The sequence below is a fragment of the Anomaloglossus baeobatrachus genome, chromosome 5 (assembly GCF_048569485.1).
Source record: "Anomaloglossus baeobatrachus isolate aAnoBae1 chromosome 5, aAnoBae1.hap1, whole genome shotgun sequence".
NCBI classification, from domain to species: domain Eukaryota; kingdom Metazoa; phylum Chordata; class Amphibia; order Anura; family Aromobatidae; genus Anomaloglossus; species Anomaloglossus baeobatrachus.
The window spans coordinates 181,062,702-181,078,902 of record NC_134357.1 but is presented as its reverse complement, the minus strand read 5'-3'; the positions used below and the strand labels follow the sequence as shown (position 1 = coordinate 181,078,902).

General features: G+C 38.9%; 1 protein-coding gene across 1 annotated transcript in view; it reads left to right on the top strand.

Moving 5' to 3' along the window:
- The window catches only part of SH2D4B (SH2 domain containing 4B), a 524,447-nt gene that overhangs the window by 161,271 nt on the left and 346,975 nt on the right, over window positions 1-16,201 (top strand). Inside the window, exon 2 of the mRNA XM_075349020.1 lies at window positions 15,597-15,756. Within this exon, the coding sequence (XP_075205135.1) occupies window positions 15,597-15,756 (160 nt within the window). The remainder of the gene's footprint in view (window positions 1-15,596; window positions 15,757-16,201) is intronic.

Genomic DNA, 16,201 nt, shown 5'->3' with positions numbered 1-16,201 from the left:
ATCTGTTGTTTGGTACTATTGATATTATTCAGCTTTGTTACATTGTATTTGCATTTTTGTTCTATAACTTGAAATTGAGATGGGGTTTATATATTCCTATTCTATTAAGGATACTGACGTAATACATGTATACAAATCTATCATTTATTCATATATGTGATGACCATTTTTTTCTATCACACTGCACCAGTTTTTCTGTGTATGTTTTTAGGGGTTAGTTTTTTATTATTGTGTGTTCTGGTAATCATGTGAATTTCTAATAGATTTTTGTAATTTTTGTACTATTTTGATCATCGTGTCAATAAAATTAATAATTTTTCATAATCATGACTTTTTGACATGTGCTTTAATTGGTATTCATGAAATCTCAATAGATGGTTAAAAGTACTTAGCAACTACCTGCCTGTAAGATCTTAGGGGTACTTTACACGCTGCGACATCACTACCAATATATCGTCGGGGTCACATCGTTAGTGACGCACATCCGGCGCCGGTAGCGATATCGCAGCGTGTAACACTAATGAGCAATGATCAACGATCGAAAAATCATTCCAAAACGGTGATCGTTGACACGTCGTTTATTTCCTTAATATCGCTGCAGCCACCGGTACGATGTTGTTTGTCGTTCCATCGCTATGTGTGACACCGCAGGAACGACGAAAGTCTCCTTACCTGCCTCCACCGGCAATGCGGAATGAAGGAGGTGGGCGAGATGTTACATCCCGCTCATCTCCGCCCCTCCGATTCTATTGGGCGGCCGCTTAGTGACGTCGTAGTGACGTCGCTATGACGCCGAACTCACCTTTCCCTTGAGGGAGGGATTGTTCGGCGGTCACAGCAACGTGGCTGACCAGGTATGTGCGTGTGACGCTGCAGTATCAATAATGTTCGCTACGGCAGTGATCACCACATATCACACATACGACGGGGCGGGGGTTATTGCGCTCGACATCGCTAGCAATCGCTAGCGATGTCGCAGCGTGTAAAGCACCCCTTAGTCTCAACCGAAAAAAAATCCTATCTCCTAGATAACAAACTTTAATAAATGTTAATAGATTTTTTTATTATTTTTTTTTTGAGGGGGAGGGGAGCCCATGGGATGTGTAAATCATTTTGATATTTGTTCAGTTAAGTTTTTATTTCTTTTAATTCAGTTATTTATGTGTATTCTGCTTCAAATAAACTCATTTTTTATATCTGAAATGTACAGATGTAATTTTTTCATTAGTATCTCAGTTCTGCAGTTCAGCATTAGATTTAGCAAGTTTATGACAACCATTACTATGCCTTCCCTCTAAGTTGGGTAGTAGAACACAAAAAAATGCAAAAATATCAAAAGAAATAATATATTACTAGCATGAAAAATCAGACTTATTTGCTGCAATATTTAGAAATATTTAGAAATGTGTAATGTGTTTCTGTGCTCTATGTATTAAGAAAGCAGAATTTTAGGATTCTGTGTGCTGCATTATCCAACACGTCTTGTGGCATAATCCATAATGCTGGTAGATGGAGCTGTGGTTATTTTTTCCTTCATCTCAGCACTGACATAAATATGCATACACATAGAAGCTTTACTAATCAATGTCTTGTGGTGATTGCTAAAAATCCTCCCCTTTGCTAGAGGTCACTTTATTATCATGGGCTTGTCTCCTCAGTTTATTCAGCTTCCTCTGTGAATTCTCTCCATAGAGTCAGGGAAGAATCGGCACTCCTACTAAGAAAATAGATGCTAAAAGCCACTAGTGAGATACAGAAATGATGATCATGTTGTTTATGTCATTTATTAACATTTCAAAGTGAACAAATAGTATTTATGTTATTTCGCCTAGTAGGCTTCTCTACCAGATAGAAGATTATGCCTATACATTTGTATCATGTTAGGCAGCCGATCGAACACATAAAAAATCACACTAGATAGCTTTCCAGACTACTTACCAACTCTGCTCCTGAAATGCTAGAAAAAATTCTCACAAAATGCTCAAAAGAATCTTCCCGTGTATTTCTATTAAAAAATCATATTCTTATGTTCAGGGTTTTGAAAGTTTTTTAACCCTTTAACGACCGAGGGCAATAATGGATACGTCACAAGCGGTCATAATGTAATCACCTGCAGCTACTGCAGGCAACTGCCAGTAATCAGCGCACTTGTCAGCTGATTTTAACAGCTGACATGTGTACCTCACAGGCATGGGTGGATCCTTGATCTACTCATGTTTGTTAACCCTTTTAACCGCGATGTGAAAATGTGACATCGCGATTTAAATCCCCGCCATGGCAAATCTTCACTTACCCAGCTCCATCGGCGGCGCTGTGACGTGATCACTGTGAGCCGATGGTTGCCATGGTAGCACAGGGTCATCTGATGACTCCCGTAACTCACATGACTCACTTCCTTTTTCACCGCCGAGTGGTGCCTGTTACAAGTTCTGACCATTTTTGGTGATCTCAGCTGTGTAGCTATGATCAACAGAAATGCACAAGCGATCAGACTGCTGATCCTTATAGTCCCCTAGCAGGACTAGTAAAATAAAAAAAAGTAAAAAAAGTTTTAGGAAATAAAAAAAATAAAAAAAACCTAAAATTTCAATTCACCCCCATTCACCCCATTGAAAATTAAAGGGTTAAAAAAAATAAAAAATATACATACATTTGATATCACTGCGTTTAGAAATGCCCAATCTATCAAAATATAAAATCAGTTAATCTGATTGGTAAATGGCATAGCGGCAAAAAAATTCCAAATGCCAAAATTAAGTTTTTTGGTCGCCACAAATTTTGCGCTAAATGCAATAACAGGCGATCAAAATGTAGCATCTGCACAAAAATTTTACTATTAAAAACTTTAGCTTGAGGTGCAAAAAATAAGCTGTCACCGAGCCCCAGATCCCAAAAAATTAGAACGCTATGGGTCGTGGAAAATGGCGCAAAACGTGTGCTACTTTTGTTGGACAAACTTTTTTTAACCTTTTAGATAAAAGTAAACCTATACATGTTTGGTATCTACAAACTCATACTGACAAGAGGAATCATGCTGACACAGTTTAACCATATAGTGAACAGGGTGAATAAAATATCCCAAAAACAATCATGTAATTGCAGTTTTTTTTTGCAATTTTCCGCACTTGGAATTGCTTTGCAGTTTTCCAGTACACTATATGGTAAAACTTATGGTTTCATTTAAAAGTACAACTCATCCCCCCAAAAAAATAAACTCTCATATGGCAAGATTGATGGAAAAATAAAAAAGTTACGGCTCTCGGAAGAAACGGAGCAAAAAAAAAATGAAAAACGGAAAATGGGCCGGGGTGAAGGGGTCAATAAATTGAGACTTTGAAGACAGGCAAGTGTTTCCAAGAAATGATGTCTTTTCTTCAGCTGTTTTCAGCTAGGAAGGTGCTCCATTTTCATCTCAAAAACCCGAGCTTTTTATTAATTGCTTGATAGAATTCATAAAATATCAGAATAATGGGGAAAGGTGCACAAAAAGTAATGAAAAAACATCACCAAGGAAACAGAGTTTTTCTGTGCACCTTGTCCTGTTGGTGCCTGTCTAAAATCTGCCTGCTTGCAATTTCCAGTATTTTAGCTACCTCTCTTCCACGTGCTTCACCTGCCTGCTGCACTGACACCCATGACCTGTCTGCCCACCTGGCCCTTAGGCTTGAGGAGCCACCTCTAGAGATGGGCGAAAGCACACAGATGTTCAGTTTGGTGGGTCCAGCTGGACTTAAATAAATATTCCGGCATATAAGTCTGTGGGGACCCGAACTTGTGTGTTGTAAAATGTTGCTATTAAGGGCTAGGGGGCTGGAAAAGGAAATGAAATGGGGATTGAAACAGGAGAATTATACTTGCCAAGTTTCCCACGCCGCTGTCACACTATTTCTGGGTCTGCTCATTAGCTCTCATGCATATGCACTGCTTCCCCTGCCCATCCTCTGTGACAGTGTCTTTAATTGGTTGCACTCAGACTCAGGGCTCAGCGTATTTTGATACACAGCACAGATAAAGCAGAGGGCTACAGGCTGCAGCTCCCAGGTGTGTGCAGTATCTTGGCTGTGTATCAAAATACGAGGGACGCAAGCAGCTTTATTAAAATTATTTAAATAAATAATTTTAAAAAAATGGCGTGTGGTCCTCCCAATTTTGATACCTAGGCAAGATAAATCAGATAGTAGGGGCTGGTATTCTCAGGCGGGGGAAACTCATGGTCATTGCCCCCTTTTCTAGCCTAAAAATAGCAGTCCAAAGCCGCCCCAGAATTGTTGTGGTAATGTGATGTGATGTGGTAATCCCAGGTGCTTTATCCAGCTAATCCTGATTGCCCTGGTGCAATGGCAATCGAGGTAAAATAAGCAGTAATCATACATGTGATTCATCAAAATATCACAGCTGTCATCAAGCCTAATGTTAGTAATGGGGATGGGTCTATGAAACTCCCATTACTAACCCTGTAAGTAAAAAGAAATAAGCATAAAACTCACAGGAAAATCCTTCATTTAAAAAAATAACAAAACACCCTCTTTCTCCAATTTATTAATCCCCAAAACACCCCTGTAGGTTTGACATAATCCACACAAGATCCTACAATGATCCTAGCTCTGCTACATCTCAGGTCGCACTGTGTGGTCACATTAGAAAATGTGACCGAGCACTGCGGTGTCAGGGACATAATGACGGAGCAACAGCTGTGAGAAGTGATGTCCCTGAGCTCACCTGAGGTCGCAGTTGTTGCTTTCCTCAGTACCCCAGCTGTGCCTTCAGGCAAACCCAATGAAGTAAATGAACGCACCTCAAGTGAACTCTATGAATTCACTGAGGTGAACTTAATAAACTCAATGCTGGATTATTGGATTAGGAAATGTGTACACATTGAGGATTTTGTTGCTGATATTTTTGCATCAAATCTACATTTTCTGGCAAACTAACACACCGAAACCGTATAAAAACGCCCAGTGGTCCGTGACTGTACCTGTCCTTCCTGTCCATGCTATCTGCCTCAGCCATCCTTGTGGTCCCTGTCTATACTAGAAACTGCCTGTGTAGACTTGTGTCCGTCCTTTCCCTTGGAGTCAGCTGTCACGGTCCTAGTTACTGCCCTTGGAGTTGCTCCTGGCATTTGCCTCCTGGTGGGTGCTTAGTCAAGACCCTTACACTAATGGGTCAGCCCGAGTCCACTCTGTGGTCCAGTGGGTCCATTTTGGCCCGCCGCTCTACCATCTCCTGCGGCAAGCATTAGAAATGGTAAATGTAGTACTGTCTATATATGCCTCTGATCAGAATTGCCCTCTTCAATTGTACGTGGCCCTGGTTGTGGTACAATCATAACATTTGTCCTTTGGAACAAAATAGCTTGTTCACGTCTGATTGAACTACTTTGGGAAGAATCCTTTCTGTGGTTTGATTTTGTCTGCTCTCTTGATGTCTAATTATTCTTTGTATTCTATGAAATTATTTCCACTACTACAGAAAAATTGGTTATATGACAGGAATTTTAAAAGAATATTGTACATACAGGGTTATAGTGTGTTTCCCATTTAAAAAGTGCATAAATAAACTACTAAAATAAGGAAAACATTAACCTTGAAAATAACATTCATGAAGAAAGGGGCTGTTCTACATCATCAGCGTGTAGTATCCTGATGTAACTGTGCGATTTGTCATGATCAGGGCTAGATTTCCCACATGGGGAAGTAAACATTTGTATTGTGGATTCTAGGAGTTAGGGTCAGTAATCACATCTGAGATGTCAATTTCTAAGTAATTGTCTATGAATGCTCTAGTAGTTGTATTGATCTAAGCTGACGCCTAGCCTGGAACTCTATGGTGCTATAATACACAGAAAGTAATATTACCCACTGGCATCATTGTTTTATTTTTTTAAGTGTTTTAGCTACTAGTTTCCTTATTTTATAGCACGTAAAATAAACTTCACTTATAAGGAATAAACTAGTCAAAGAAATGGACATAATTGGGAATGGAGCAAGCTAGAGAAAAATGAGCCTAATTTATAGATGTACAAGATGTGTTCCACATCTCATACAACGTCCTGATGCCGGCTGGTGTCATGAACATGTACGACACTCAGTATCAGTGGCAGGGGCATGAAGAAACGAGAAGCTCTGGAAAGATGTTGATAGAAGTGTTGTGTTTTGTTAGTCTGATCTGGAGTCTCATTTTGGCATCTATTCTAAGGGTTTCATCTACATGGTGATGTCCACGGGAACCCATTTAAAAGTTTGGCATTTGCCTAACGTGCTGGCTGATTTGACACTAACAGTTAATTTATAAGGACTTTTTAGACATTGGTTAGTATTGTTCTTATTACTGGATCTTCCTTATATTATTGGGGCTACCAAGATTCCTAAATTTTAAGCCTTGTGAAAGACAAATTTGGGGTAATCAGGTAAATGTTCCCCTAGAAAGGGATCCTGATTTAAAATGGGCCTATTTGAATTTTCTATTCTCTTAAAGGGACTCACTTGATCGTTGTATTGGGTGATAATAGGAATGGTGGCCAGTTCTTTCAAGGACACTTCAGACTTGCTTTCTTTCATCAAATTTTTAAATAATTTGCCCTTGGTAGATTAAGTGTATTATATTGGGTTTTCAAATGGGCAGTTTCTTCTAGAAAATCTCAGAATTTGTCACCAGGGTTTTGCTGCTCCATTAGAGGGCCGTGGTATAAGGACAGAGACCCTGATTCCAGTATTTTATCACTTACTGGACTCCTTGTTGTAATTTTGAGGAAAAAAATCACTACTTTTTTGCTGAAAGTCTGCCAGTTGTCTGAATGCTGATCTCTTTATAATCCTACCCACACAACTGATAGTCAGCCTCCTATGTACACTATGCATGGGCAGAAAGCTGTCAATCAGTGGTGGGGACGGGGTTATATGGAGGCTCATGAATATGGAGGACTACATGACAGCAGGTTTATTTGTCCCCTAGTGACAATCTTTTGCTAATAGAACTGTGATTTTATCATAACTGGAGCAAACAGTCCAGTAAGTGACAAATCGCTGAAATCAGGGTCTCTGTATCTACTAAAGATGAGCGAACCTGTTTGATAAAGTTTCACCAATTTCAAATTCTGTACAAGTCTTAGGCTGCTTTCACACATTCGGTTTTAGCAGTGAGGCTAAATCTGGCTCTAAAACCTATGCAGCGGATGCGGCGAAAAAACTGCATCCTTTGCATAAGTTTTTACATGCGGCCCATCCGGTTTTTGCCGGTTGCGGCACGCTACTGAGCATGTGCAGTGCAAAAAACCGCATGCGGCGGCCGGATGCGGTTTTTGCCACATCGTGCCGCATTCGGCGTCCATAAGCATGCATTGGCAAAAAAGTGCCGCATCGGCCGGATGCGGCGCATTGCGTTTTCTTTCGCCGGACAAAAAAACGTGCCAGGCAATGTTCCATCCAGTTGCTGCATGGGCTAAATATGCCGCATCCGGCAAAAAACGGACTGAACGCAAGGCCATGCGGCACAATCCGGCACTAATGAAAGTCTATGAAGAAAAAACGCAACCAGCGGCAAAAAAAAAAACGGTTGCGTTTTTTCTGCAAAGAGCCGGATTGTGCCGCAGAGCAAAAATCTGATGTGTGAAAGCAGCCTTAGCCTGTTTGGCTTGGGCTCCGTAACCCGAGCACTTTCTCCAAAAGTCGGTAATGTTCGGTTTTTCAATCACTGAATGCCTTTTCAAAAATGCTTTTCAAATAACATGTTATTAATAATAATAATAAAAAATGTATTCATTTATATAGCGCTGTTAATTCCACAGTGCTTTACATACAAAGGCAACACTGTCCCCATTGGGGCACACAATCTACGTATGTTATGCTTTTGGATAGGATTATGGTGCTGGATGATGAATGGGGGATGTGTTTAATGGAGGGAGGAGTGGGGATTCAAGAGAAGTAGAGTCGCTCTGTCCCAATTTGTCTTCTTATCTTTATTTGCAGATGTTCCTGCAGCATGGCGCAGCAAACATCCACAAGGTTCAGACACAATTATTGTGTCATTGGCTGTCTAATTCACATATCCGTCTGCATATAAAATGTGGACATGTGGAATTGGCACCATTTTGTGAATGTTAAACATTAGGGGAGGTGCTGACGCCAGGGCTGCAACACAGGCTAGTTAGGGGTTTATTGATAGGTAGTTGAGATAGATAGGAGAGGTATAGCGTTGAATAAGGACATGCAGTGTAGAGAAAGGTGTACCACAAATCGGCATTTCATGATAGATGTAGGGATAGCTACTTGTCAGTGCCTGCTAAAGAGTTACCAGTGAAGGATGTAAATAGGTATTCCTACCTATTACTGCCTGCTCCAAATTAGGCAGTGAAACACATTTCTAGATATTGTTAGTTAGTACTGCCTTGCCTGCTGTAAATTAACTAGTTAAATACATCTTGGCACTTATCATTGCCTGCTCAAAATTATGCAGTCAACCACATATCTAGGTATTGTTAGTTAGTAGTGCCTGCTGTAAACTTCCTAGTGAAATAGATAAATACATTTTGGCACTTTTGAGTGCCTGATGCAAATTACGCATTGATCTTTTTGAGTTTTGTTTAGGTTTAGCGACTATCACACTAAAAAACATTTTTTACAAAATAAAGGTATTTTGTATCACTGGATTTTAAAGGCTATAGTCTTTAATTTTTTTTGCTGACAGAGTCATGTCAGGGCTTGTTTTATTGCGGGATGAGTTGGAGTTTTTATTGGTACTGTTTTTGGTCACATAATAATTTTTGATGGCTTTCTATTTCACTTTTTGTGAGGCAGAATCAAGAAGAAACCGCAACTCAGGAATAGTTTTTGGTTTCTTTTTGCGCCATTTACTGAGCCATAAAAATGATATGACACCTTTATTCTATAGATCGGTACAATTACAACAATACCATATTTATATCATTTTTTGTTTTTGTTTTGCTGCATTTACACCATAAATACAATTTTATAGGAAAGAAATACTGGCTTTGCATTGCTGTATTCTAAGTGCTATAATTTTTTTATGTTTTGGCTGACGGAGCTGTACAGTGGCTTGTTTTTTCCGGGACAAGATGACATTTTCAGCGGTACCATTTTTATTTATATATGACTTTTTGGTTGCTTTTTATTCAATTTTTTTGTCAGCGGTATGTTAAAAAAACATAGTTTTTGCTACATTTTTAATTTTTTTTCTTACCATATTCCCTGAAGGTTAACTAGTGTCACAGTTTTATAGCTCGGGTTGTTACAGACGTGGCAATACCAAATGTATCAATGACAAATCCTCCAGGCTCTGTGCGTTCCCAAACAGTTGGATCATACAGGCTGTAATTATTTCCTGTACAATTTTTTATTATTTTTACAAGAACATTCAACGCTTTTCGACAAACAAAAATGTCTTCCTCAGGTATATTGTCTAGACAATATACCTGAGGAAGACATTTGTTTGTCGAAACGCGTGGTATGTTCTTGTAAAAATAATAAAAAATTGTACAGGAAATAATTACAGCCTGTATGATCAAATTGTTTGGGAGCACACACAGGCTGGAGGATTTGTCATTGATATTATTCCTATGGTAACTCAGGCGAAGTTACAGAATAGCCACCAGGAGTCTGCAACATACCGTTTTGGAAGAAGTCTCCATTGAGATTTGAGGTCCTAAAGGATCGATAAGCAAGTTAACAAGGCTTGTTAAAGGTGAGTGTATGAAAACTCCACTTCACCTACGATTTATCTATACAGCTACATTTAGATCGGTGAGCTTTTTGTTTTCTTTTCCCTTTCTATTTGGCGAAAAATACCAAATGTATGTACTTTTTTGTTAATTTGAATTTTTCAACACAAATATAACTATTTATTGGAATTTTTTTATTTTTTGTTATTTATTTTCAAATTTTTTTTATATTTTTACTTTTATTAAAAACTTTATGAGACATCACCCCACACTGATCTGATCACAGCTGCTATGTTCTGCAATGCTCAATCACTGTAGAACATTGCAGCTGTCAGCACTGCAGTGAGAGAGTGTGTGATTACTGGTGTTACTTACTAGTCTGGGACTACCTAAACAGCATGAACAACGACATATGGGACACTGCCTTACTGGTGATCGCAGGTAAAGTCATCTTTGATCACCGCCTCACCCCATTCCTGGATTGCCGCTCCTGGCATGTCCAGGTCACAGCATGGAGCAGCCACAGTGCAAGACATAGTGTCGCAGGCTGAGTATTAGCCCTTATGCATAGGGCAGCGCCCAGTGTTTGAGTAAAAATACAATTAAATAAAAACTAAATAAACAATGATTTTAATTTTGTATTAAAAATTATTGATTCCATTATCAATAATTTTTAATAGAAAAACTACAATTGCCACATTTGGTAACAATTGCATAAAAAACTTGCCCTGTCCATTTTCTCCTATTAACTCTCGTATAATTTATGAATTTGATGCAAAAACAGTATTTTAGTTGAAAAAAAATATTTTTTTTGTTTTCACCTCTAAATGTCATAAAGTTTTGTGAATGACCTGTAGGTGAAAAATGCTCAGTACACCACTAGCTGAATTCTTTGAGGGGTCTAGTTTCCAAAATGGGGTCACTTGTAGGGGTTTCTGTTGTTTTAGCGTATCAAGGGCTCTACAAATGTGACATGACATTCATAATCTATTCCAGACAAATTTATGCTCCAAAAGTAATATAGCGCTCTTTCCTTTCCGTCCAAACCACAATTTTTGATCCCATATGAGATGTCACCGCATTTGGGAGAAATTGTGTAACAAATTATGGGGTCCACTTCTCCCATTTACTATTGGTAAAATTACATATTTGGTGCTAACACACCATTTAAGCAAATAAAAAAAAATTCAATTTTCATGTTTGCATCTACATTTTAAAAAATGAAGCATCTATGGGTTCAACAAGCATGACACAATGTTAGATATATTCCTTGATGCATCTTATTTCCAAAATGTGACTACTTGTGGGTGTTTCTGCTGTTTTGGTGCTTCAGGGGCTCTGCAAATCGGACTTGGTGTCTGCAATGTATTCCAGCAAAATTTCCATTCCAAATGCCAAATGTCACTTCTTCCCTTCCAAGCCCTGCCGTGTGTCCAAACAGAACTTTTGACTACATGTGGTGTATTGCTGTGCTCAAAAGAAAGTGGGTAGCAACCATTATGGTCCACGTTTTCATGTTCTTTTCTGCAAAACTATAATAGTTAGGGCTAAAGCAACATTTCCGTTAAGAAAAATGAAAATTTTCAATATGACAACCAAATGTTAAACTCTGATTAATACATGTGGGTTCACAATTCTTACTATACCCATGGATAAAATTCTTAACCAGTATAGTTACCATAATGGGGCCACTTGTAGCGGATTTTTGCTGTTTGGGTACCTTACTGACCCTGCAAATGTGACAAGGCATCCACAGTCTATTTCATCCCAGTTTTCATTCCAAAATTTATATGGTGCTCCTTTCCTTCTCGAGTCCTGGCATTTGTTCAAGCAGAGATTACTGATCACATATGGAAGTAAGAATGAAAATTGTACTTTTTCCCACCAAAATATTGCTTTAGCCTCAAACTTTGAATTTTCATAAGGATAACAGAAGAAAATGGGCCATACAACTTGTATTCTGATACCCCATATGTATTGGAATACTACTGTTTGGGTTCACAGCAGGACTCGGAAGGGAAGAGCACCATTTAAGTCCAAAATTGGCTAAAAGAGATAGCTGGTGTCATGTTGCATTTACAGAGCTTCTGATGTGCATAAACAGTGGAAACACCCCACGAGTGGCATGAATTTGGAAACTACACTCCCTAAAGGAATTTATCTAAAGGTTAGGTGAGCACCTTGAACTCACAATCTGCTTCACAAAAATGTTATAACTGTCACGTTTTCCCCTCCTCGTCCACATGACTAGGGGGTGGAGCCTTCTCCCGGGCCTCACTTCTGGAGCTAAGATGCTTTAAATACTGTCATCTCTGGTGAACCAGCGCCGGTTATAAGCTTAGCGCTGTTTTGCCTTTGAGTACAGGTCCCTTTAAGTGTGATCCTGATCCGTTCCCTCTCTGTGCCCTAAGCTTCTGTTTGTGTTCTGTCCCCTAGTCATTCTGACAATTCCTCTGTCCCACCTCCTTCCTTCCCACAATAGCCCACGTTGTTCCCCCCTCTCCTACCTCCCCACTCGGTTGTTTCCTCTGGTACTGACCTCGGCCTAATCTCAACTCCTCCTCTGCTAGGTCCTCCGGTCTTCCGGCATACCCCACAGCTTCAGCTGTCCGGTTGATGCTGGCAGACACTTCATCAGCACGCACTGGGAGTTCCCCTCCTTGCTTATTCAGCTCTGTGTAGTGTCTTTCCCTGCAGGACTCCAGCTCCCCCTGCTGGTAGCCTGACAAATAACGCTGACCCATGATAATGAAAAATTTAATTTTTCACACAAAAATGTTGCTTTAGCTCTAAATTATTCATTAGAGTTTGTTATGCAATTTTTCCTGAGAACACCGATACCCAATATGTGGTGGAAAACTACCGTTTGGGTGCATGATATGGCTCAGAATTGAAAGAACACCAATTGATTTTTGTAGCTTAAAATTGTCTGTAATATATAACAGAGACTAAGTCACATTTGCAGAGCCCCTGATGTGCCTAAACAGTGGGAAACGCCATAAAAATTACCCCATTTTGGAAACTACACCCCTCAAGAAATTGATGAAAAGGTGTGGTGAGCACCTTGAACTCACAGGTGCCCACAGAATTTTTGTGCCTTAGCTTTGCTTTAGCCCCACATTTTTCATTTTCAGAAGAGTATCAGGAGAAAGTGGACCATACAATTTGTTGTTCAATTTCTCCTGAGTATACCAATATTCCATATGTGATGAAATTACTGTTTGGGCGCATGGCAGGTGTCGGAAGGGAAGGAACTAGGAATAGACTACTGTAAGCGCCATGTTGAATTTGAACAGCTGCTATGGTGCCAAAGAAGCAGAAATCACCCACATGTGACCGTAGATTCAAAACTAGATCTTTTGAGGACTTTGTCTAGTGTTATAGTGAGCACAGATGATTAACAGAGTTGTGTAACATTGGGCTGTGGTAGGGGAAAAAAAAACATTTTTCCACTAAAATGTTTTTTTAAACCCGTTTTTTAATTTTCAAAAGGGTTACACAATTTATCCCGAGTTCACTAATATATGTGATTAGAACCTACTTTTCAGACATAGGGCAAAACTGAGAAGAGAAGGAGCTCCAAATTGAAATGTAGATATTGATGGAATGGTCATATGAGATTGCAGAGCCCCTGAGGTGCCAGAACAACAGAACCCTCTTTAAGTGACCACATTTTACAAACTGCACCCCTCGATGAATGCATCTAGTGATGCAATAAGGATACTAACACAAGAGGTAGGTAAAATAATTTTATACCATTTTGTGGTGAAGAGCAAATAATTGCATTTTTATCACTAAAATACGTTTTAACCCAATAATTATTATTTTTACAATGGAACATGGCTAAAAAAGACCCCATAATTTGTTATAAAATTTATGATGAATGTAGTAATATCCCACATGTGTTTGGCCACAAAGCATGGCTTGAGAGGGAAAGAGGGCTATTTGACTTTTGGGGCTCAAAATTTTCTAAATTGTTGGCGAACGTCATTTGCAGAGCGCCTGATGTGCCTAAACAGGGGAATACCTCCTCTAGTTATACCATATTAGAAGTTACATCAGGCTGGGAATTGACCTTGCGTGTAGTTACTACTTTTATTGTCTGAGCATTTTTCATAAACAAACACGCAGTGGAAGTTGCAGAGTGAAAATTGTAAATATGCCATTACAGTGCCCAATACATTGCAGCACCCAGTACATTATACCCGGCTTGTGTTTTTCGAACCATGCATCATACTACTTTAATGTCAAACATGCAGATGCAAACTGTGATTTCAGCACATTTTTATGCTCAGAAGGGAGGGTGGCATTTGGATTTATGAGCACAGATTTTGCTAGATTGCTTTCGGTGGGAACCATGTCACTTTTCCAGAGCCTTTGAGCTACCAATAGCTTACAAACCCTATATTTCAGTTAACAGATGACAAACCCGAGTGAAGACATGTTTCTTTGTGCATTGAGTTGAAGCTTTTATTGGTGACATTTTGGGGTACAGACCATTTTGAATCAATTCACATATATCCGCTGCACCTACATTGAGATTTTCATCTAAACATCTGAATCACTTGATTCAGAAGAAGCCCCCGATGAATCCATTCACTAAGATGACATCACGGGAGTGCTGATCGGATAGGAGAGCGAGTTCCTTCCCTCTCCCAGCCTATGAAGTGTTGTGATTGACATCAAACATGGCATTTATGGGGTTAAACAGTCCAGGGTGGTGCAGGCAACACCCCTTTCTGTGAGAGCCAGGTCTTGGCTGTCACGTTAGCCAAGCTCCCAATGGTGATTATGTAGGCAGATCGCCTATTCCCTGCATGTCTTGCTGTACCCATACGTCATAGGTCGGAAACCCCTTCCTAACCCTGACGTATGGGTACGCTATACATCATGAAGGGGTTACGGATATAAAAATTGAAATTTTCAAAATTGCTAAATTTTCACTAAAATTCCAATATTTTCTCAAATAATTGCAAAAAAATATTGACCTTAATCTACCATTGCCATGAAGTGCAATGTGTCACAAATAATGTCTCAGACCACTGGGATATGTTAAAGCATTCCAGGGTTATTATCACATAAAGTGACGCTGGTCAGATTTAAAAAATTTGCTGAGCGAATAAGGGGTTAAAGAAATAAAATAAATAAATATATAAATTAACAAACACCAAAAAACACCACTATGCTCACTTCCCTTTCCACTCCTATGGCTATGCTCCTCTAATCCCCTCTCACATGGGATATGAGTATTGTGTTTTTTTCTTTTTCTATATTAATCATCTCCTTTCCATAGCATAATCAGTAATAACATCCGCACTGTTTTACCACAGGAGTTTTCCCTGCTGATTCATTAGGAGTTCCAGCTATTCCTGTAATTGTAAACCAACCTTTAAGTAGTTGCCAATTAGTTTGGGGTTTTTTTCAATTTTTAGAAAAAAAAATATGTAAAAAGTGGATTGAAAGTTTTCTTATCTGTTTTATTGGCAACAATGATATGCCAGCATTGTATATCAAAGATATAACCAATTTAGAAAGGGATAGCATATGGCTAATACATGTCTTAACTTTCTGATTGGTGGGGGTATATCGTAACTGTATTCAATAGTATGGTAATAAAAAAAACTTTAATAATATTTATGCATAATTTCAGCATGTTTGTAATACTCCATTGCATCAAAAATAAAAGAAACTTAACTTTGCAAAGTCTTTCTAGCTTACAGCAAATAGAGTACTTTGTATGTCCATGATTACTACCCTACTTACAAACAGATCCTGGGATCCCATCCCGTGGCCAGTCCGAGGACTTTTGTGCTTGAAGCAAGGAAGAGGGCAGAAGAAATGCTGTAATAAATGTATCACAAGTGTCTAGTGCAATTATATAGAAATTAATTTAATTGTTTATATGCTTCTTTATTTGTAGATAATTCAAAGCATATTGAGTGGTTAAAAGGGGCTGATGGAGAAGTATGGGTTTGGATTCTGGGAGAAGCCCAGGGAGATAAACCATATGAGCAAATTTGTGAGGAACTCATGACAGAAAGAGCCAGATATCAAGCTCAGAAGGAAGCAGAGGAACAATGGTGAGATAATATTGAAAGCATGAATTAAATATTATACTGTACACTGTTTATCTTTCATACAACTATATGGTTCCAATTTGTACCAAACACACAGTTTGTCGTATGCTGCCAATGGCTAATTGTGAGCACTGCAATGTCTGGTACAATCATGACTATATCATGTACTCTACATCATGATTACTATTGATAAAAGAGACCTAGCTTTATAGCCATGGGAAATCAATGAAATTGTTAGTCTTCACTTAAATTTGAGAAACCATACATTCACTGTGGAGCTGAAGTACAGTCCTTGATGAATTTTAACAAGCACAATGTATGCGGGATTACGTCATTAGGGTTAACAGGAAAATTAGAAAAATCCCTTGAAATCCAAATTTTATTTATTATTAAATTACAACCACCCAAGTGAACAAAACACCATAGCAAAAATTAATCAAGGGTAGTC